At 37.7% G+C, this 23,947-nt stretch overlaps 1 protein-coding gene across 1 annotated transcript in view; it reads left to right on the forward strand.

Annotated features, from left to right (window-relative positions):
• The window catches only part of LOC124553232 (zinc finger protein 708-like), a 121,342-nt gene that overhangs the window by 61,264 nt on the left and 36,131 nt on the right, over positions 1-23,947 (forward strand). Inside the window, exon 9 of the mRNA XM_047127122.1 lies at positions 4,557-6,001. Coding sequence (XP_046983078.1) covers positions 4,557-6,001 — 1,445 coding nt within the window. The remainder of the gene's footprint in view (positions 1-4,556; positions 6,002-23,947) is intronic.

The raw sequence follows: 23,947 nt of genomic DNA on the forward strand, positions 1-23,947 counted from the left end.
TCTTGTTGGCTAATGGTACAAGACCAAATTGTATAATCATCCAAACCATTCTGCATTTACATCTACATAGATACTCTGCAAGCTAACATATGGTAGGTATGGTGGTGGTTGGTACCTTTACTACTAGAAAGACCTGCCATCCATCTTCATTAACCACATGTTAGTGTGTGGACCCTCCCTAGATATCCTTCCATTGCAGTTTTATGTACTTTATGTGTCTGTTTGTTTTGTTAAGGCATGCATGTCACTTCACTTTGCCAAGATAAATGTTTCATATTGTAAGTGGGTGCCACACAACTGAAACATGTGAAATAATTTAGCTATTACCAAAAAGTCACAAAATTAGGAAATCATGACACTGTGCCGTGGAGATGCTGATAGAATTTTTAATTGTACACTTAATATCATATATTCTCACTACATACTTCAGTAAATTATTGGTTATCATAAGTAATTTTTTGGAAGTTACACAGGAATTAGGATTGGCTGGTAGAAATGAGGGAACACATACTTGAGGATAATCATGAATAACTAAAATGGTAAGCTGCAGTTAAGAGATATAATATTAAACCCAAGTTCATAAGGGTTAACAGTATGTGCAACTGCTCATGTAATCAGCTTTGAGATGATGCCGTAAGTCCCAAATATCACAAGCTTTGTTGTACTGTGTCATTTAAGGGACAAGAACTCCATGAGAAATACCAGAAAGCTGCATATGAATCAGGAACATAAGTGCTGCAACAGTTGTACCAACTTGAACCATGACTGTACAGCAATAGACTAGGATATCTGCGTGTCACTCACTTTTGTTATGGGAAGGTTGTTCCAATGAGACATCTTGGTATATTCAGTGTTGGAACTTTCACTAGCAAAGTCTTCAAGAACACATTTGATGGTGACTTGGGGGTTGTGGCAGCTGACGGGGGTGTTATTTGATGTTCTACTCTATCCCAACAGAACAAGATAGAAAATACTTCGAACCTAAAGCCACCACCATTCTCATTGGAAAAAAAAAAACATAAATGAAATAACAACTGTCAAAGTATCCCATGAATCACAAGTGGACTCAGTCCCTAGATGCAAACATTGATGGTTTTGCGTTGGAACCACCAAGTTCCACAGTGGAAACCCTAAAATTGTCATCTCCCTAATCAATTGTAGTAATGACACAGAAGCTTATCATTGGTTTAATTACTACTATATTGCAATGGAACATTCATAGTTAGATAGCACATCTGAAGTAAATGAAACATTTTATTTGTAGACAGTCAAAGTATTTCACGTGAATCACTCTGTAAATGTTTCAATACTCCCATGCTGTCAGGGCACAGTATCTGACTGGTTGCCACTGTGGGTAAGGATTGCTGAATGGACAACCTTTGTTTTTGGTGTGTGTGAGGCTAAGTGAGGACTGAGATCAGACACTAGCTGTATGAATTCTTAGGGGAGTTAATCAATGATAACAATAGATTTTGATTTGCCATGATCCTCTTTGCAAGAAGCATTGCTAATATTATCCTAAAATTTTGCCAGCCATTTCATTTGTAGGAGATATTAATGTAAGCAATATGCAGGTGTAATGCTGGCATCTCCTGGTGGGTTGTGAGATGAGCTATGTCTTCTAAATACAAGTGCTAGAATTTACTTCAGCACAGTTATTTGTTTTCTCACAACTAATCTCTAATCCTGCTTAATTATAATTGTAACCTACACACATACGCATGTCAAAAGGAGGTCACTGAGGTGGGTACCACATAGAGCAAACAGGATTGTTTTACCATGTGCTGATATTAAAAAATGCTTACATCTTGCCAGGCTATGATTATTGCGAGGTAGATTCACCACACTGTTGGTGCACTTGCCCTGTTGTGGAAGTAAGTGTCAACCCACAGTATTTACCATCTGCAAAGCTTGGTGATAGTTCCAATGTTGTTCGTCTACAGTGAATATTTAGTACAAAACAGCTGTCTACATCGTTTCTTTTGTGATCTGGGTCAACAAAAATATGAGTAGCAATGAGGAGGATTTATTATTGTTGTGGTAGCCCATGAAACTCCTGTATCAGGCAGGAACAAACCTAAACACCAGAGGGGAGAAAAGGAGGTAGCTCAGACAGTGTTGCTGTAATGCCACAAGAAACCTAGATATGACTTATTATTTTCAAGTAGTGCTACATAACAGCTGAACTAGTAGGAAAATTTCAGCTTTATGTGAGAAAGCAATTGTGCCTCTTCTACTGAACCCAGGGGAAAATGATACATTGCATAATAATTACTGTAAGGTGGCCCTCACCAACAGTAAGCCAAATGACAAGAAAAATACTATCAGCATGTGCCATACCTGGTCTGTAGAATCCAAGAAACTGAGCACTCACATCCAGTGTACATTTGAAGGATATTGCTCCATCCTGAGAATGTGAATGGCTGGAATACGCTGCCTTTCCCTAATCAGATAATATGTTGGAAGAGTGTGTAATTGTGGCTGTGTCCTCCTTGTATATGTGTTGATAGGAGTGTTTGGGGAAAGGCAGTGCCTGCCATCTATGTCATCTGTAAGCTTTGAAAGTATGAGGTGTTTCCAGCCACTTTGATAATGGGCACACCAGGCATCTACTCTTATAATATGGCCTATGTGGAAGCAACTGTGTAAGTAATATACCTACATAGGGCATACTGAAAAGGTGTTTTTTTTAAAAAAAATTCAGCATACAGTACTGTAGTCAGTGGGATATAATATTCTACATTAACTTAGTGCCTGGAGATTTTAGACAGAAGCCCATTTTACTGAGAGTTTCTCTTAAAGAAAGTTTTCTGGTGTATGGCATTTTTGGCACAGTGTATAACTGTTCTACGCAATGTAGTGATTAACTGCAAAGGTTTTTATTAATCACATAGAAAATAACTTTTACTGTAGTCTGATTAAAACTACTTGATAGCTGATGTGTGCCACTTGCCACTACAATATTACTACATCCACTACCAGGTACATTGCTTGATTATAGGCCACACACAAACACAGCTGATTTTAAGTGACCTATGACTAAAATGTGGCAGATGACAGGTTTTGTAGCATTGAAAAAAACTCTTGTCCTAACCTTATCACAAACTATGTGATCTGCAGTATATCTGAGAACACAGCGATCAACAATCTGCAGCACAATTGAGATCATGATCATTTTGTTCAGAGCTTTTAAGGCTAACCTCTATGAGCAAACTCAAGACAGAAAAATTTCTTAGTATGTTTCTTTGCACAGCCATCTTCTGCAGCAAAGTTTCAGTTTTTGATGAAAGCAAACAGTAATTTCTCACTGTCATTGGTTACTTGAAACCATATATCCATCAAAAAGCAAAACATTCAAAAGCAGCAATCAGGATAGAATAATAGCACAGAAGTATGTGCATGCTCCTACCCACCCACAGCCATATCCACACTCAAATGACCTCATTGGGAAGCTCAAAGATGTCCATTTTCATTGTGATGGAATGGGGTAGCTGCAGGTGGAATGATTGGACCCAGATATCACACGGATGGGCCATGCACCTACTGCAATTACTTGCTCTCAGAAGATTGTGGTAGGATTTGTTGTACATGATTCGTGCTGATGTCACCATTGATACATTCGTTTGATTCAGTCAAGGATGTTTTGGAACTCCAGGGGACCAGATATTGAGTTGTTGTAAAGATAATTTCTAATTGGAGGCTGTAACTGCATTGGCATCCTCCCTGCCAGACAGTATGTCAATTAGAAAGGGCTACACGTAATCTGTGCTGCTAACAATACACATGTAATGTTGGAATAATTTGTGTGTGTCATTCACATTTGTTCATCAGTCTGGAAATCTATGTATGTGTTCCTTCATTTATCGACCTGACATTATTTCTTATACAGTACATGTACAGGTGTTGGTCACAAGGTTGATGGCCATAGCACCTAGCCAATAAGAAATGTGATGTTGGTGGTAGTTGGTGATCAATTTGGAGTAAAATAAAATGCCATGCTTTATTGGTTTCAGAAATAAATTGATCATTGGTGGTTTTAAGAATTTCTACCGAAAGCCTAAAGAGTCCTCCAAATCAAAGAAAAATCCACATGGAAAGAGTGATTGGTTTTTATTTTAAAATCATAGATTACTCTTATTTTTTGTTTCCCTTTATCTTTTTGTGGATATTTTTATGTCAAAAGCTAGAGGATATTATTTCTAATAAATGTAATAATTTGGTGTAAAAGATTGTAAAACAGTATTTTAAAAATACTGCAAGACTTTTAATAATAGAATCTATTAGAAAATAAGGGAATTTAGTCAGCACTGAATGAGACTGGTTGTTATTGAATTTCCTGTGATCATTTGCTGTATAAAAATGTTTCATATTAGGAAAATTCTATCATTCTGGTAGAATGTCATGACAATTTTAAATCACTTACATTTACTGAATAAGTTATCTGTGGTGGCCATACATTTTTATCTTTTGGTTTATAGGCCCCGATTTTGTGGATGGTGAAATATTGTTTTGTATTGTGTAAATCAACATTTCACACCTCTTTCCTCCTTCCTCAGGTTCATTCAAAGTGCTGGTGACAGCTGTGACATTTCATATCAAGAAACATTACATCAAGGAGTAGTCAATGACAAGCTGGAGATATATGCAGAGAAGTCAACAGATTTCAGTGTGTCTCACAACTATACCAAAATACAGACTTCACAAGAAGACGGCTTATGTGGCACAAGATTAAGTTGTAGCATCAGGGGAAAGGAATTCCATAAGTTTAACTGTAGTTTCTGCCTACAGAGCTTCCCTTCAAAATACAGACTCATAATGCATATCTTCATCCACATTGACGGTGTGCAGGCACCTGCATTTGTGTGTAAGTCATGTGGTGAGGTATTGCCCTCTGATGACTGCTTGAAAGAACATTTGAGAATGATGGAGGGTGACCAAGCATTATCTGCTACCAACAGTGAGAAACTTGAATGCAGTGATGATCATGAAAACAATATCTCCTTCGACTGTGTACAAGAAGGAATTGTGGAACAGACTGCAGGGCCCCCTTCATACAAGGTACCCAGGAAAACCTTCAAAAAATCCTTTAATGACATATGTAACACACATACTGTGAAACAAGCTGAAGAGAAACTCGAAAGATGTAATGACTGTGGAATTTCATGTACAAGCGACCATGCTCATGTCCACACTGTGCTAAGCGCAAAGGGACATCACAAATGTGATGTTTGTGGTAAAATGTTTACTGTGTTAGGCAATCTTAAGAAACATCGCCTAATACACACTGGAGAGAGACCCCACGAATGCAATGTTTGTGGAAAATCGTTTGCTGTAATGAGCTATCTCAAGAAACATGAAATAATACACACTGGACAGAGACCACACAAATGCAATGTTTGTGGAAAATCGTTTGCTGTAATGAGCTATCTCAAGAAACATGAAATAATACACACTGGACAGAGACCACACAAATGCGGTGTCTGTGGAAAATCATTTACTCACTCGAGCAGTCTCAAGTCCCATATTTTAAGACACACAGGAAAGAGACCACACAAATGCGATGTGTGTGCAAAATCGTTTACTGAAAGGTGCAATCTCAAGCAACACGAATTAATACACACTGGACAGAGACCATACAAATGCGATGTCTGTGGAAAATCATTTACTCAGTCGGGCCGGCTCAAGAACCACAATGTAATACACACAGGAAAGAGACAACACAAGAGACAACACAAATGCGATGTGTGTGCAAAATCGTTTACTGAAAGGTGCAATCTCAAGAAACATGAATTAATACACACTGGACAGAGACCACACAAATGCGATGTCTGTGGAAAATCATTTACTCAGTCGGGACATCTCAAGACCCATGAATTAATTCACACTGGACGGAGACCACATAGTTGCTATGTCTGTGGGAAATCATTTACTCAGTCGAGCAGTCTAAAGACACACGAATTAATACACACTGGACACAGACACCACAAATGTGATACTTGTGGTAAATTATTTAATGCATTGAGTAATCGCAAGGCCCAGAAGATAATACACAGTGGAAAGAGACCCTACAAATGTAGTATTTGTGGAAAATCTTTTATTCATTGGGGTAGTCTCAAGACACATGAATTAATACACACTGGACAGAGACCACACAAATGCGATGTCTGTGGAAAATCATTTGCTCAGTCGGGAAATCTCAAGACCCATGTATTAATTCACACTGGACGGAGACCACACAGTTGCAATGCCTGTGGAAAATCATTTACTCAGTTGGTCAGTCTCAAGACTCATCTGTTAATACACACAGCAAAGAGACCACACAAATGCGATGTGTGTGGAAAATCGTCTACGCGGTCGGGCTATCTCAACAGCGACGTTTTAATACACACATGAGATGACCCCACAAATGTGATACTTGTGGTAAATTATTTAATGTATTGAGTAATCTCAAGACCCACAAGTTAATACACAGTGGAAAGAGACCCTACAAATGTAGTATTTGTGGAAAATCTTTCACTCATTGGGGCAGTCACAGGAAACACAAATTAATACACACTACATAGAGGTCACTCAAAGTATTGTTGAGGTCTGTAGACCTACACATGTTGATAGAAGACCACACGTGTTTTATGAAAATTGTTCGCATGTGCTACAGAGAGGTCACAAAAAAATATGACAAATCCATTTCCGCAGCTTCACATTCAAAGAAGTTACATACAAAATACAACATATGAAGCACACAATTCTGATTTTTTGTTGCAAATACTCCATGCTTTAATTGTTCAGGCTACCCAAAATCTGTCTTCCACCATTACCGGTGCACCAACATCAGGCGCTACAGTCTGGTTCTAGGCGCTACAGTCTGGAACTGCGGGACTGCTACGGTCGCAAGTTCGAATTTGCCTCTGGCATGGATGTGTGTGATGTCCTTAGGTTAGTTAGGTTTAAGTAGTTCTTGGGGACTGATAACCACAGCAGTTAAGTCCCATAGTGCTCAGAGCCATTTGAGCCAACATCAAAAATCACCTACTCGTTGATATGCCTACAGGATTAGAGATCTTGCACAAGAAAAACATAACTTACTTCAATGCCATGCTACATCGAACACCCACGAAAAACACACTAGCGCGACCCTTCTTGCTTCCTTCCATCGGAAGATAGCTGCGCAAAATCGTCACGTGACTATGAAACACCTATTCCGCCATGTGAAAAATATAGAAGCAAACATTGCCTCTGAGCCATCACCATAGGAAATACCAAATCAGCCGCTTGTGTAATTCTGTAACAATAAATATCATCAGTACCAAAGGAGCATCTATCCCATTTTACAGAGCAGCTAGGTTCTGATTTGCTTGTTCTAGATAATGGATGGGCATCCGACAACCTTTGTCAACTTGTGGTTTCACCATCTTTCAACAATGTTCCATAGAGGCTGATGGTGGAAGCATCTGCACAGCCAACCACATTCGCTGCTTCTGAGATGCACTTACCCAGGCACCAGGCAAAACCATCTGCTCTTTGGCAAAGTTATTTATGCCATTTTTTAACAAACTGTCACTAGAATGATAACCACTCATTTCTGGTTGTATAGTTTCATTACTATGTGACATAGCCACAATGATGCTGGGTAGCAAACACTCCTCCTACGGAAGTGGATTCAGTGATTTGGATTAACAGTGTATCTTCACAAAAAAGGCCTTTTGGTAAATTGTGTAGTAATTCAATTTTTCTGCTTTGTTAAATTTTATGTCAATACACTATTGTCAGTTCAAGTGCCGTATTTATTGTGAAAAATTTTTGTATTACAAAGCTCTGTACATTAATTTTATGCATCAAATCTTTTAATTATTTGTCTGTTTTTAAATACCATGTAACTACTGTACAAACATCAGTGGCAAAACTGTCATCATGTAGTGTCAGATTATAATTCTGATTGTTTGTAGAAACACAAGGACAGTTGAAAGAGCTCAGTGTGATTTCTAGGTTATGAATTTAATCCAAATGCATGATTTTTATTGTAATAAGTTAATTTATCACATGTACTTTCTTTCTAATTGCTTTGTTTCAATTTGATTTTTAGTTGTCTTTTTATCTGCTTTAAACATGATTTCATAGTGTATATTTTCCATAATTTCTCTGAGTAAATGTGAGGTTTTCGGAAATCTTTACTAATGCTTTGTCTTATATTTCATAATGTATATTTTTGGTCATTGTTTCCGATTTCTCACCGATTTCTTATTGGTGTAAGGTAGTTCGTTTATTAAGTTTTGTCATACTTTTAATAACTTGAGACAGTTGTTTTTAAGTGATAGGCTTTTTTGAGTTTTGCAACACTTTAAGCTGTGTGGCTTTTTACCGAAATGAGAATGTATCTGTCATGATCATTCCTGCAACATAATAGTGTGCTGCTATCTGGGCTGTAATATTGCAGTGGATTTTAAATATTGAGGGCTCCCAGTCTTCACACACTTCATGAGATATTTTGGTTGTGACTTGGAATGAAATTGCATGGATTTTAAATTGTCATTCTCCTTATAGTAATGTTGTTACACTATTCTGTCCAGCTACTTAGTTACATATTTCTACTACAGTTCCTGTTGGTACTGCGCTCTTTGTGGATGGTTTACTTTAATCATAACAGATAATATTTTGTTCTCTCAGTAACGCTTGCTGAGACAAAAATCGTTACTATTATTATTCAAGTAAGAACAGAGCTCTGAATTCACAAACTTACAATACTGCTACTCTCATGAAGCTTAAATCCTGACTCGAAACTGCCCTATTTTAATGTCTCATCTCTGAAAATAAGCTTGTGTTGATTCTGAAGATTCTGTACAGAAATTAAGTAAAGTAACCCACAGTGATATGTTACAATCGGATTTCAAATGACAAAGGGAATGAGAGATATTGACAATAGTACTGTATTTTGACAAAGTGCCATTAATTGTTATAATGCGGTATATGACTCACCAAAACAAATGTCATTATTAGTAACTGGTTATTACTGCCATCATCATATGATGTTCCTGACCACTTTTAGACGTTTTGTGCTGAAATATATCTGGTAAATGCCATAGAGACTCTAAGGACTATCTTCACATTATCACCATTGCTCTGCCCCCGGTAGCTGAGTGGTCAGTGCAACAGACTGTCAATCCTAAGGCCCCGTGTTCGATTCCTGGCTGGGTCAGAGATTTTCTCCACTCAGGGACTGGGTGTTGTGTTGTCCTAATCATCATCATTTCATCCCCATCGACACGCAAGTCGCTGAAGTGACATCAAATCGAAAGACTTGCACCAGGTGAGCGGTCTACCCAATGGGAGGCCCTAGTCACACGCCATTGTATTACCATTCACTTAAAGCTAATATGGGTGGCATTGGCCAACCAAAAAGTTCTACAGAAAATCATTTGATACGATAATTGTTACCTTCCACTCCTGTCCAAAATGGTTCTTTTCAAAACCTACACCGTTAGACATCTGTCAAAAGACTAACATTAGTGTTCACTTGAGGCCAAAATGAATCATAAATCAAGAAAGTATGATTCTAAATATTGTTATAAGAAGAGTTAGAGTACTTTTTGTTTGAAATTACGTGAGTGAATGGATGTTGTTGGAAGATGACACAGCTTTCATATAACCTTAAAAAAAAGCTACTTTTCACTAAAATATATAATTGTGGAAATAGTTTGCAGATTCATGCTACTTATTTGGATTTGTGTGTGTAGTTATTTGTGCCATTAAAATTTTTTATTGTTCAAGTTTAATGTGGCTACGTTTACTAAGGGGAAGTTAACTAGTGTGCCACATGCGACTGCAGGTGTAACTCTCTCAAACATTTATACCCATAAATTTGTACAAGTTGTAGCTATGCAGTTGCACATCGACATAGTTTCATATCTTAGGTTACAGTGCAGGGCACATGAGATAGATATATGTATTTCATACATTGTCCCATAATGAACAGATTGAGATACACCAGTATCCACCTGTGGTGGTTGCATTAGTTAACTCTATTCAGTTATACTCAGGTTAGTTGATTTTCAACAAATATTGCCATAAAGCATGTTATGGGACATTTCTTAAGTATTTGCATGACTACGAATAATTATGAGTAGACTGATCCTTTCACATCAGAAGTATTAGAGACATTAAATCAGTGGTCGTTTTTGGGCCAGTGTTGACTATAATATCCATGAATATTGACGGAATACCTCCCTGCAAGCAACAACTCTTGCAAGACGTGCCACACTAAGCACTGTGATATTTTGTGTGTTCAAGAAATACACACATACACCCAGCAGAGACTTCCTTCAGTTCCTGGAATAAAACTGGTTGCTGAAACACAACATGCACAGTATGGCAGTGCTATCCTTATAAGACCTGACCTTTGTCTGTAGTGTTCATCAGTCAGATGATAATAATATTGAAATTATTATTGTTGAGTAACAGTATAGTCACATCAGCGTATAAAGCTCCAGCAACAGATTTTTCCTTCACCCCACCTGAACATGTTATTACAGGGAAAGCTTCTATTGTGGTATGTGATTTCAACATTCACAGCCATGTTTGGGGGGTACACTCAAGAGGATCAAAATGGTGAGGCTGTCCTCCTGTGGGATGAAACTTTCCATCTCTCACTCCTTCATGACAGCAAACTACCTCTTTCTTCAGTGCACACAGGCTGTAATCCATATCAGCTTTTTGTTAGTGAAAGTATTTTTCATACCTGCACTAAATCCGTCTGTAAGCCCATACCGAATACACATCGACCTATTATGTGTCAAGTTCTCCCACAAGTAAGCCCTCAAGAAATCACTTTAACCTGAAGGTACAACTTCAAAACGGCTGATTGGCAGAAATTGTCAAAGTTATTACATGAGAAAAATGTAACTATAGCTCCTCTGATAGATCAATATAAAAATTTTGTTAACATCGTTAATGCCTCCTCCTGAGCATCAATTCTAAGGGGATGCAGAATGAACTATATCGAGGGTATAACACCTGAAACGACCACTCTTCTTTAGGAGTACTACAGAAAGTTTGAAGATCCTTTTAGTGAAGCCACATCAATTCATGTACAGAATGTCCTCTCTTCAATATCTGAGGCAAACAGAGAAGAATGGATTCAATTAATGGCAGACTGTGACATGAGTAAAAGTAGTCAAAAGGCCTGGAGGCTATTATATCGCCTGAGCAATGAAAACACTCAGGTCAACATATATTTTAATATTAAACCAGACCAAATTGCTCAACAACTCCCCATTAATGGCAGATCAACTAAATCCAGAAATATAGAGAGGAAACAATTATTTAGGCAAACAGACCAAGAGAATAGCATCTTATCTCCTTATTTCTCTGTTGAAGAATTGAATTCAGCCCTGAATAAATGTAAATAGGGAAAAGCAGCAGGACTGGATGACATTAGAGCTGAACAAATCAAGAATTTTGGTTCCGCTAAAATGCTTTGGGTACTGCAATTTATGGGCAACTGTATTCGAGAGTGCAAAAGCCCTAAATTATGACGAAAATCAAGAGTAATTGCCACACTGAAACAAGGAAAGTATAGGAAAGAATCCAAAAATTATAGACCAGTCTCTTTACTCTGTGACCTCTACAAAATACTGGAGAGGCTCAGTCTTCAGAGAATGATTAGAAAGGCGGAGCCTCTTCTAATACCACAGCAAGCAACTTTCAGACAAGGGGAGAGCTACACATCTGATATTAAACTTAACACAACATATCGAAGATGGATATGAGAAATGGCACATTACAGGTGCTGTATTTATCCATCTATCCACAGCTTGTGATGCGAGCATCCATCGGCTCCTTCTGAATAAAGTTTATGACAAAACTAAAGACTTCACATGCATGTACGATATTAGAAACCTTCCCCAGAATTCCAGATTTTTTTGTGGAATTTTCGGGTAAGAAAAGTAGGTGGAGAACTGAGAAAATGGGCTGCCACAAGGCGATGTGCTTGCACTGCTATTATTCAACATCTATACCAACGATCAACCTATCCCTGAAGGAGCTCGAAGCTTTATTTATGCTGATGACTGCACTATCACTACTCAGGCTGACTGTTTTGAGACTGTAGAAGATACGCCATCAAAATCTTTGGAAGAATTCACTGTTTACTATTATGGGAATTACTTGATACCTAATCCTGCCAAGACTCATATCTGCGCTTTCCACCTCAAGAATAAACAGGCAAATAGATCCTTAAATATATCCAGGGGAGGGATCGCACTCGAACATAATCCTACTCCCAAATATCTTGTAGAAACACTGGATCGCGCGCTAACATATAAAAAGCATTGCCTAAACACCAAAGAGAAAGTGGCAGCCAGAAATAAAACAGTGCGACAATTGACACATACATCATGTGTGCTAATCCATGCACTGTGAGCTCAGGCGCGCCTGCTCTACGTTGTTCCACTGCTGAATATGCATGTTCAGCGTGGTACAAGTCCACTCATGCCAGGAACGTAGATGAGGCTCTAAATGAGTCTTACCAGATTATCACGGGTTGCTTAAGACCTATTCCTGTGGACAAACTCCATTGCCTCGCTGGCAAAGATCCTCCTGAAATGAGACGTTAGGTAGCTGCGAGATATGAGAAAAGTAAGGCCACAACGAAGAACGCCCATCCACTATATGAGGCAGATATCAAGGAAGAGCTTCTTGACAACTACTGAGGCTCTCATCGAGAATCCATATGTGGCAACGATCTCGCGATGGCGGGAGAAACGTTGGTATTTGGGAGAATGGATCGCTCCAAAGGAAGAACTTCCTCCTGGATATTCGGAGAAGTGGTCAATATGGAGGTCTCTCAATAGATTATGGTCAAACACAATGAGATGCAAGACCAATCTGCTGTGTTCCTCATCACCAACCACCTGCACCATACAAGACCTTATGAGAGATACACCAAATGCACTTTAAGTGTCAAAGTTTTTGCCCTCTTTTGTGTAAAATTATGTCAACACTCATATATATTTTTGACATTTCGGTACTTTTGAAATGACAAATAAATAAATAAGTAATGTAATAAAAGTAACAGTAAGAAAAACTGTATCATTTGTTTTTAATGTCCAGAGAAAAGGAGATTATTCATATGTTAGTGGAGGAAACATGACATGATGGCTTTTGGTACAGTGATATTAGCAACGAAATAAACCCAGCGCTGCATCCTTTTTATGGTTAACTAGATGGAATGCCACAATCATAGCATTAACTCTCATCATTTTGCAGGTACGAAGATGCACAACCTACTTAATAGAAACACAGTCCGATATTCCTTCTGACAAGAACAAGGAAAGTAAGGATTTGGTGGAAAATATTAGTTCTCAGTGTATGAAAATTTAGCTAACACTATAAGGATGATTGATAGTAGCAGCTAAGAGTTGTGCTTAAACAGAAAGAGAAACGAATGAAATCCTAGCATGAAACTGTATCAGCATCATTTTTGGGAATATAGGAGCTGCTTCAGTGCAGAACACCAGGTGGATTGTGGACAAGATAGAGTTGATAGTTGCGTGATTGCTTGAGGGCCAATTAAGAGTCATGAATATAGTCAGAGAAGTCGGCAGTTATTGCAGTGCTAGTTTATATTGGGCCCTCCAGGAAAGATGAAGTTGCCAGTCTCGATAGCAACAGGGATGGGTTGCCTGCTCTGTGACAGAGATAAAACACAAGTGAGGCTGTTGTAGATGGCACAAACCATGTCTGCTTTAGCACAAGTAAATGAAAAAAGAATCACAAGCATATCAGACTAAATCAACTCCACTGTACTAGCATATGCACCGAGCTATGATTGAGCACAGAAGGTAGAACTGTAACTAAAAAAGAAAATACAAAAATTATTAATATCTATGGATCCTTGTTTGGACTAGCACACCGAGTTGTACATTCTTAACATTTCACCCTTTTGAATAGGCCAGAGTGTAGGTGAAGGGATATTGTTAGGGACATAAAATTACAGGGCAGCAGAATTTGTTTAGATCTGAGGTTGCTTTGTATTACAGTAACGAAATTAAAAAAATAACCCTATCTATAAGAAAAGTTTGCTGACCCAGGGTAGTTGTTGTCATATTCCATATCTGGCAGAACTGTTGAAGTGACATGCTCAGAAAAAGAAAATACTGGAAACACTTGGACAATCGTAATGGAAGGAGTCTTCAGAAATACTGTAGTAATAATAACACAAATAAAAAGGCTGTGTTGATACTGAGGAAAAATGTGGTAAGCAATAATTATTTTAACTGTGCAAATCAAAATTAATTAGAAGTACAAAGTGCCAATACATTTACCATGAGTATACTGATACTGTGCAAAAATTCAATATGTTTAAAAATGGTAGAAATTAGAAAATTTATTAGCCAGTTGTTAGTCCACAAGAGAATGAAATGAAAGAAGAAAATACAGTAAAGGGGACGAATTGAGAAACAAATGTGTACAGTGTTTTAGAAACTAGTATTCCATATTTTGAGAGGCAGTAGTATATATCTCATAACAAGAAAAACTGCATAGGAGACATGGGCTCTAAAATAATTACTGTACCTTAAGGGGAGATATAATGGAAAATGTAAACATTTATTTAAAAAATCATTACAGCCATATTTATTAATGTACAAATCTAAAATCTTGCATGTGTAAAAAAGGAGCTGTGTTTTAACGGAAAAATAATATAAAATATTCATAAATATTATTTTGCCAGAAATTTGAATAGTTATAATAACGTGAGAAGCCTAAAACAGAGAAAATGAGGTTCAAAAATTTTCTGCTCGTACTTCTACATGTAATAAGCTTACCTCAGTTTTAAAATCGTCCATACTCATACATCCTCCAGATTCCTTTTCTCTCTCTACATTTCCCTGGCCCATATTTGCAGGTCAGACATTGATCCATTAGCTTTCTTGACCAAGCTGTCGTCGATGGTGTAAAAAGCTTTTGTTTTAAACACACCAGGATCTATACCAGCTCTATTCATCACTTCAGTTCTGCCATTATTTCCGTTGCTGTAACATCAAACTGCATCATAGACACCTACTTTGAGTACTTCAAGTCCACAGAATGTCTCTGAAGTTTCTGGTTACATCAGGAGATGAGTTTGGAAGGCAGTAGAGAATCCAATTACCATTTCATGTCCACCACTGATACAGAGTCTTGCCCAATCAGTCTCTCATCCAGCTTTAGTTTCTATCTCAGTGGATTTCAGTTTTTGTGTACTGTGACAAATACATTACTTACATTTCCCATTAGCCTATCCTTCAGATGTGCACTTAAATTTTCCCCAAAAACCTCATCGCTATCAATTTCAGGTTTCAAATGGCTTTCAGTATTAGGGAGGCTTAATTGTTTTTCACGAGTGCTTTGAATTCTGGCACTTTGTTGCGAATGCTTCAGCAGTTAACAACTAGGATTTTAATACTCTCACCTGTGGGAGGCATTTGTTTCGATCTTACACTGATACTACTTCTGGATTTACTGCAACTCTTGTTCCCAGGATTGCATAGTACGTCGCCTAGTCTAAAAAAACTTTTGTTTGCTCCCACATACAATCAGCTACCTGGACAGCAGCCTCTGATGTGTAGTGCACACCTGACCAATCTAGAGGCACCCCACAGTTCTCAACAAAATGGCGCAAGTCCAGGAAGTAGCAGTCTAGCTTGTCACAGAACTTTCGAAGTATCTGGTTCAGTGCTTCCACTCAGTGCAGAACCAATGATCCACAATCAGTTCTGGAGACAATGCTGCAAATTGTGAGGTCTGCTGAAACTGTACATAAGGCTGGTCTTCTCAGCCTTATCAGTTGCTGGAATGATCACAGTATGACCTCAGAGCCCAGATAACAGGCTTCATTTATTCCAACATGTGCAACTATCTGCAGTTGCTTGCACCTCATTACCTCAATGGCTGTTGGAATAAGCTCTTCAAGATGTTGAATGAGGCCTCCAGATATACACACAGGGTGCATCTCATGCCCTTTCCTGTCCCTTGCTGCCATTTCCGTAAGGGGAACAATCATTCCCTGTACAACTGAACCGCCAACAGTTAATATACGTCTGCCTTTTTGCGTTTACCTCCTACTGACACGTGACGAAACAGGTTTCCCAAAAACAGGTGAAGTGAGTCCCACTGGCTTAGTTTCAGTTTCAATTTCAGTGAATGACAGCACCTAGAAATTGATATTTAGGGTATCAGTACTGCACCCTAAGCCTCCATGGTCCCTGTTGACACTGTGGAGGACGCCTGGATCTACCACTGAAACGCCAGTTACAGTCTAGTGCACGAGTAATGAGAGATTCCGTACTCTCTTCAGAGGAGACAGGGTCCACAGGAGAGGACAGTACTTGAGTCACCATTGATACTGGTACCACAGGTACATGACTCTCGGGAACTCTTCACCATATTGATTTGCAGCAGCTGACAGTCCTTTGACAGTAGTGAAGGCGATTTCCAGCTGCCTACAAAAGTCAACCAGCTCAACCCATTTTTGAGAATTGCATTCAATCTGGGGCTTAATTTTGGCTGGCGCAATGTGTTGCAGGAAAGTGAACAAATAACTTCAAATTAAGCTTGCTGGTTGTCTTTTATGTCCATTGAGCTAAAAAGGTACTAATTCCCGTAAGAACTGAAGCAAATATAGAAAGCGATAATTCTATTAAGACGAGAGTAAACTTTTTAAGGTTAGTTATAGCTACTTGTAAATTTGAAAATGAAGTTAATTTATGAAAAATGTAGGTAATATGTACGTTCTTTAATGGAAAATTTTGTGTCTGCTACAGTACCTAAATCACAAACTTTGATTTACAACAAGTTAGATTATGTACAGGAGAAGCAGCTTCTGAAAATTCTCAAAAATGCGCTTTTATTTGCGTCGATATACGGTGAAATTTGGGGTGATCTACTCTTTAGCAGTATGTGTGAATAACAAACATTGATTTTCTACGAAATAAGTTATCCAAAAACACTTACTGGTAACTTGCGAAAATATAGTTTTGTAAGCGACGGAAATTTCTCACAAGTAAAGTATTTCTCAAGTAATTATACAGTGCAATTAGAGAAAGATTGTTTTCAAAAGGATAGGCCTACTCTTCTCAACATTCTTATTAGAGCAAAATTGAGTTTAAGCCTAGAATTAACAGTAACAGTAGGCGTTCATTGTGACACTCGTGAATGTTCGAATTTCACAATAGACCAAAATACAAACGGATATTAATACAATCAATAATAGATTATGCTTAACTGACGTGATCAGTAAAATATGTGAATCTAGAATTTCAACTCGGCACTTCAGTCTCACACAAAGGAAAATTCCGAAGTCTACTTTTACATACAAACAAACATGCTAACTGCACAGGTTTTTAAGTTATCTGTTTCTGTGCCAACTTCTACCCTAGCGTGCTACAGAAGAACACTGCAGCATGTGCTAATCAGTCGAAATATAGAAAAATGTGCAGCACCAACAAAGCACATCTTCTGCTTATTCCAGCTAGCTAGCTATCTGGAAGTGCAATATGAGTTAGGAGTTTCAAGACGAGCACAGAGGAGAAAGTTTGACTTCACTGGCCTGTGTGAGATACCAGTGTAAGATATACTTTTATCTTATGATCATATAATTCATTATACTCATCTTAACATCTGTAACACAATTCGTTAATTTTTTTTACTATTAAAAACAGTCTTCATCACGATTTATTTATCAAGGTGACTGGTTTCGACCACTGCTGTGGTCATCTTCAGACCTACAAGTTATATACAAAGCTTTAATTAGAGGGCTACATACATTAAAGAAAATACAGAAACTTGTAAAGCTATAAAACGATGAATTACCATTGAGTAGGAACCTCTTTCTGTTGGAGAATCACTACTGCAGAAACCAATGCACGTATTACTATATATAATGGTGGCATCATTTTATAGCTTTATAACTTTATGTATTTTCCTTACTGTATGTAGCCCTCTAATTAAAGCTTTGTATGCAACTAGTAGGTCTGAAGATGACCACAATAGTGGTCGAAACCAGTCACCTTGATAAATAAATCGTGATCAGGACTGTTTTTAATAGTAAATATTTGTAAGACATTGATCACTGCCTGTGCCATAAAGTATTCAAAAGTAATTAATTTATTTCCAAGTCAGCTATTGGGAGATTGCAAGATGTTTAGAGGGTTATGCACTAAAATAATGAAACTTAATTCCAAAATTTCTTTTAACGAACAATCTCTAATGAATCATGTGATTCCTAATTATGTAACAATTAGTTTTAATACCAGATCAAACACAGAAAAATTTTTATGACAGAAGAGTAGCATTCTATGGATTAGATCTGAAATTAAAGATGCATATAAAGAAAAAGATGCATTAAATCTTGAAATGTACATTTTACATTTCAAAATTAGCAGTCAGTTGTCACCATTAATATTTTCACACTTACTTAACTTTACAGATGACAAAATTAATGCAGTATGAGAAATTATTCTTAATAAGCATAATAAGAAAATTGCAGCCCTTGTTAGTCACCAAAATGTGAGTTCATAAGATGTTTCACCAAATGTACATAACTTTTATCCAAGAGTAAGCAATCTAACCAAAATTACTTTTACTCATGCAGAGACAACACTTTTAAACAAAGGCCTAAAATATAATTAAGCTCCAGAATTGAGCAATGCAAATATTAAACTTGTGATTGCTGACGTAAAGGTTGCTGCAAAACATGCACAATTTAGTAGGTCTGAAATATGTGACATTGCACATAAAACTAAAAATGTCATTACTAATGAAAAAGATAAAAATAAACATAATAATGAATTAAAACTTGTAAAACAAATGAACCAGAAGTTATTAAGTAATAAAGCTATTGCAATCAGGGCAGATAAAGGGAATACTCTTGTCATTGTTAGTGAAGATGATTATGTTTTTAAGACTTTACAGTTTTTTGATGCTAATTGAATAACTGAGGTTAATAAAGACCCGACTTCAAGATTTCAAATAAATCTTAAAAAGGTGATTGATGATAGTGACTCTTTACTTTCACCTAAAGATAAAATAACACTTAAAGTTATGAACCCGACCTTACCTAAGTTGAGATCACAAATCAAATTACACAAACCAAATTTACCAATTCGTCCAGCTGTTAATAATACCAACAGTCCCTCTTATAACCTGAACAAAAAGCTTAATCAAATCTTAAAATCCTTTTACATTTATGAAGAAAATTATAGTATTAAAAACAGTTTTGAATTAACAAAATTAATTTATGATGTGGATATTCCAAGAAACGCAAGGTTTGCATAGTTGGACATCACAAATCTTTACACGAATATACCTATTCAAGATACTATATTAACTTAACGTATCACAAAATCGTGAGCCCCAAAGAAATAGTAGAATTCATTGAACTGTTAAGAATTACTCTAGATTTTAATTATTTTTCATATAATAATAAAATATACATACAGGAAGATGGACTTGCAATGGGGAATTCACTTGCTAGCACTATAGCAGATATCTTCGTCAATTATGTTGAAATTCAATTTTTCAAAAATAATCCAGAAATAACAAATTATATACTACAAAAGATGCGTTGATGATACATTGCTATTATATAACCGTTCTAAGGAAGAAATTGATGCTTTCGCTAACAACTTAAGTACGTTACACCCAAAACTTGTATTTACAGTAGAACACGAAAGTAACAATAGTATTAATTTACTGGACCTCACAATTACAAACAAGAATGGAAAACATAATATTTCTATTTATAGAAAACCCACATCAACCGACATAATAAATGCCACATCATGCCATCCATTATGATACAAAATGGCATTTTTTTAAAACTATGATACATAGGATACTGAAATTACCTCTTCAACCTGATGCAATCCAGGAGGAAATTGATGCATTAAAACAGATAGCAGTTGCTAACAATTATAATTCACATCATGTTGATCGGTTGTATAAAAAATTACAAGAAACAAATGATGCTGTTATAAATGTCAAGAAGAGATTTACAGAAATGACACACATGGGACCTATTTCAGATAAAATAAATGAATAATTTAAGAACACAAGCGTGACAATAGCATTTAAAACTAATAACTCCCTGCAGATGAAACTGAAACACACAATTGGGGACTCAAATATATACCAAAAGTCAGGCGTTTACAAAATAATATGTAATGGCTGTGACAAACAGTATATTGTCCAAACTGGTCGTAACTTTCTAACATGTTTCAAAGAACATACTACTGGTACTGCACATACCAAATCAATATTTGGTCAACACCTTGATGGATACAATCACTCTGAGGGTTGCATTTCTAACAATTTGAAAATATTACATACTGTGCCAAAAGGACCACTGCTAAATACTTTAGAAGAAATTGAAATCTTTTCACTTCACAAAAGTAATCCATTATCTGTTTTAAACGAACAACTTCGGTTCAAAGACAAACATTTCTTTGAGCTTTTCGATGATCTGCTTTAGACTGTTTACTCTTCTGTCATTCGTTTTTTAAGATTATTAAGACTTTTAGGAAATATTTTATCTTTACTTTGTAATTTTATTTCACCAAACATTATTTTATGACTGACGATCAGTTTTAGAATTTTTGCTTATATGCTTTTAGACTGTATATTGCTAATTCACATCCTTCTATTTTTGACACTATGGCTCATAATATTATAATTTTAAATTCCTTCCATTTTCATTATTTTTATTTGTTTATAAGACTGGCATATAACTTAAGGAATAACAATGCCTATTAAAAACTGTCACATGTAATTTACATACCAACTTCATTGACAATATTTCATATACATGGACAACAACTTCGTATCATATTTGCGCAGCATGTAGTATACATGTCAGCTAAAAATTATTGCAGCCTACTCATTGAAAATCGTTTCAATAAAGACATGTTGCTGCTCAATAATAGATCGTTTGACGTGACAGTCTTCGCCATTCCACTTTCGCAACAACTTCGTTGGAAAGAAGCCTGCTGCCACATCTTTGCACTGGCATTTGTCCTCACCATGGCAACCACTAGCTCGCCTATCGACTTTACAACAACTTCAGAGGAAAGAAGCCTGCTACCTCATCTTTGGAACGGCGTCCAACTTCACCATGGCAACCAGTGGTTCCAAATGGTTCACTAACAGGCCTTGAGAGGGCAACCCATGTACTGCCAAACCGAAGTTCATTTATCCTACATGTTTAAATATTTTTAACGCTTCTTAATTGACAATTGCTGTTTAATAAGCTAAGTTTAGTGTGTATTTATTTTTAATTCTTGACAATATTCTTTTCATTAAGAAATTTTAAATTGCATTTCGACTTATAACTCATTGCTTAGTAATGACATCATGCTCTCAGAAGGGGGCAGAGCCTCCATTATATATAGTAAAACGTGCACTGGTTTCTCCAGTAGTGATTCTCCAACAGAAAGAGTTTCCTACTCAATGGTAATTCATGGTTTTATAACTTAATGTATTTTTTTAATGTATGTAGCCGTCTAATTAAAGATTTGTATACAACTTGTAGGTCTGAAGATGACCACAGTAGTGGTCGAAACTGGTCACCTTGATAAATAAATCGTGATCAAGACTGTTTTTAATAGTAAATATTTGTAAGACATTGATCACTGCCTCTCCCATAATGTGTTCAAAAGTAAATGATTCGTTAAGATTTTAAAAACTTTCATTATTGTCATCAGTGTCATCATCGTCATAAATCTCTTATGGCAATATAAATTTGTATTAAAGCTTAAAAGTGTCGTCAAAGTATTTATCAACATAAAACTTTCAGTGCACATCCCATTCCTCCCAATCCACAATACTCACTGTAAGAGCGACAAGAAACAGTGCATAAATTATATATTTTCAACTCTGTCATGCTGCTGATTATCAGGTGTGCAATACTAATTTAGAATTTGCCCACTTACTGTCAAATGTATTTAGCCTACTGGCCATTAAAATTTCTACACCGCGAAGATGACGTGCTACAGACGCGAAATTTAACCGACAGGAAGAAGATGCTGTGATATGCAAATGATTAGCTCTTCAGAGCGTTCGCACAATGTTGGCGCTGGTAGCGAAACCTGCAACGTGCTGACATGAGGAAAGTTTCCAACCGATTTCTCATACACAAACAGCAGTTGACCGGCGCTTTCTGCTGAAGCGTTGTTGTGATGCCTCGTGTAAGGAGGAAAAATGCGTACCATCACGTTTCCGACTGTGATAAAGGTCGGATTGTAGCCTACCGCGATTGCAGTTTATCGTATCGCGACATTGCTGCTCGCGTTGGTCGAGATCCAATGACTGTTAGCAGAATATGGAATCGGTGGGTTCCGGAAGGTAATACCGAACGCCGTGCTGGATTCCAACGGCCTCGTATCACTAGCAGTCAAGATGACAGGCATCTTATCCACTTGACTGTAACGGGTCGTGCAGCCACGTCTCGATCGCTGAGTCAACAGATGGGGACGTTTGCAAGACAACAACCATCTGCACTAACAGTTCGACGACATTTGCAGCAGCATGGACTATCAGCTCAGAGACCATGGCTGCCCTTACCCTTGACGCTGCATCACAGACAGGAGTGCCTGCGATGGTGTACTCAACGATGAACTGGGGTACATGTTTTGCAAAACGTAATTTTTTCGGATGAATCCAGGTTCTGTTTACAGCATCATGATGGTCACATCTGTGTTTGGCGACATCGTGATGAACGCACATCGGAAGTGTGTATTCGTCATCGCCATACTCACGTATCACCCGGCATGATGATATGGGGTGCCATTGTTTACACGTCTCGGTAACCTCTTGTTCGCATTGACGGCACTTTGAACAGTGGACGTTACATTTCAGATGTGTTACGACCCGTGGCTCTACCCTTCATTCGATCCCTGCGATACCCTACATTTCAGCAGGATAATGCACGACCGCGTGTTGTAGTTCCTGTACGGGCCTTTCTGGATACAGAAAATGTTCGACTGCTGCCCTGGCCAGCACATTCTCCAGATCTCTCACCAATTGAAAACGTATTTTCAATGATGGCAGAGCAGCTGGCTCGTCACAATACGCCAGTCACTACTCTTGATGAACTGTGGTATCGTGTTGAAGCTTAATGGGCAGCCATCCAAGCTCTGTTTGACTCAATGCCCAGGCGTATCAAGGCCGTTATTACGGCCAGAGGTGGTTGTTCTGGGTACTGATTTCTCCGGATCTATGCACCCAAATTGCATGAAAATGTAATCACATGTCAGTTCTAGTATAATATATTTGTCCAATGAATACCCGTTTATCATCTGCATTTATTCTTGGTGTAGCAATTTTAATGCCCAGTAGTGTAATTGGGCCGTGGCTGGTTCGTCTTATGCCTTGCATTAAACCTTGTGTGCTATTCTGTGCTCAGTGTTCTGCAGTTATCACAATCATGCTGCTATCCTCTCTCTCTGCAAGTGGCAGCAGCAGCGTGTATCGATATTTACACGCTTGTAGTATCTTTGGCCTCACGCTTATAGTTTAAGGCTGTGCCATGAGGGTCGTTGGTTGGTTTTCGTGGAGCAGCGAGGAAGTCTCTGTGGTGCGTGTCTGGCCGGGCCTGCTGGTGCAGTCCACATGCAGTCGGAATGTGATGGGCAGTTCCCATTGATACAAGGTCTGTGGTTCACCGATCCCAGGCACGAAAGTTGAGTCTTTACTTAATCTACCAGCCATCCTCACCTGTTCACATTGTGTCTTTGATGTCGTAGTGGGCTGTTGGGACATTACCGCAAGCAACAACGTGTGTTTTCAAGTTGGCGAAATTCTAGACGCCCTCGTGTGTAGTTTAACGTAAATCGACTATTTTCGAATTGAAGTGCACCAGCAGAATCTTCTACCTTGTGGCCGATAACGCCCCTGTTACCTGCCCTGGCTGTTGATGTAAACT

This window comes from Schistocerca americana, chromosome 11 (genome assembly GCF_021461395.2).
Source record: "Schistocerca americana isolate TAMUIC-IGC-003095 chromosome 11, iqSchAmer2.1, whole genome shotgun sequence".
Classification (NCBI taxonomy): domain Eukaryota; kingdom Metazoa; phylum Arthropoda; class Insecta; order Orthoptera; family Acrididae; genus Schistocerca; species Schistocerca americana.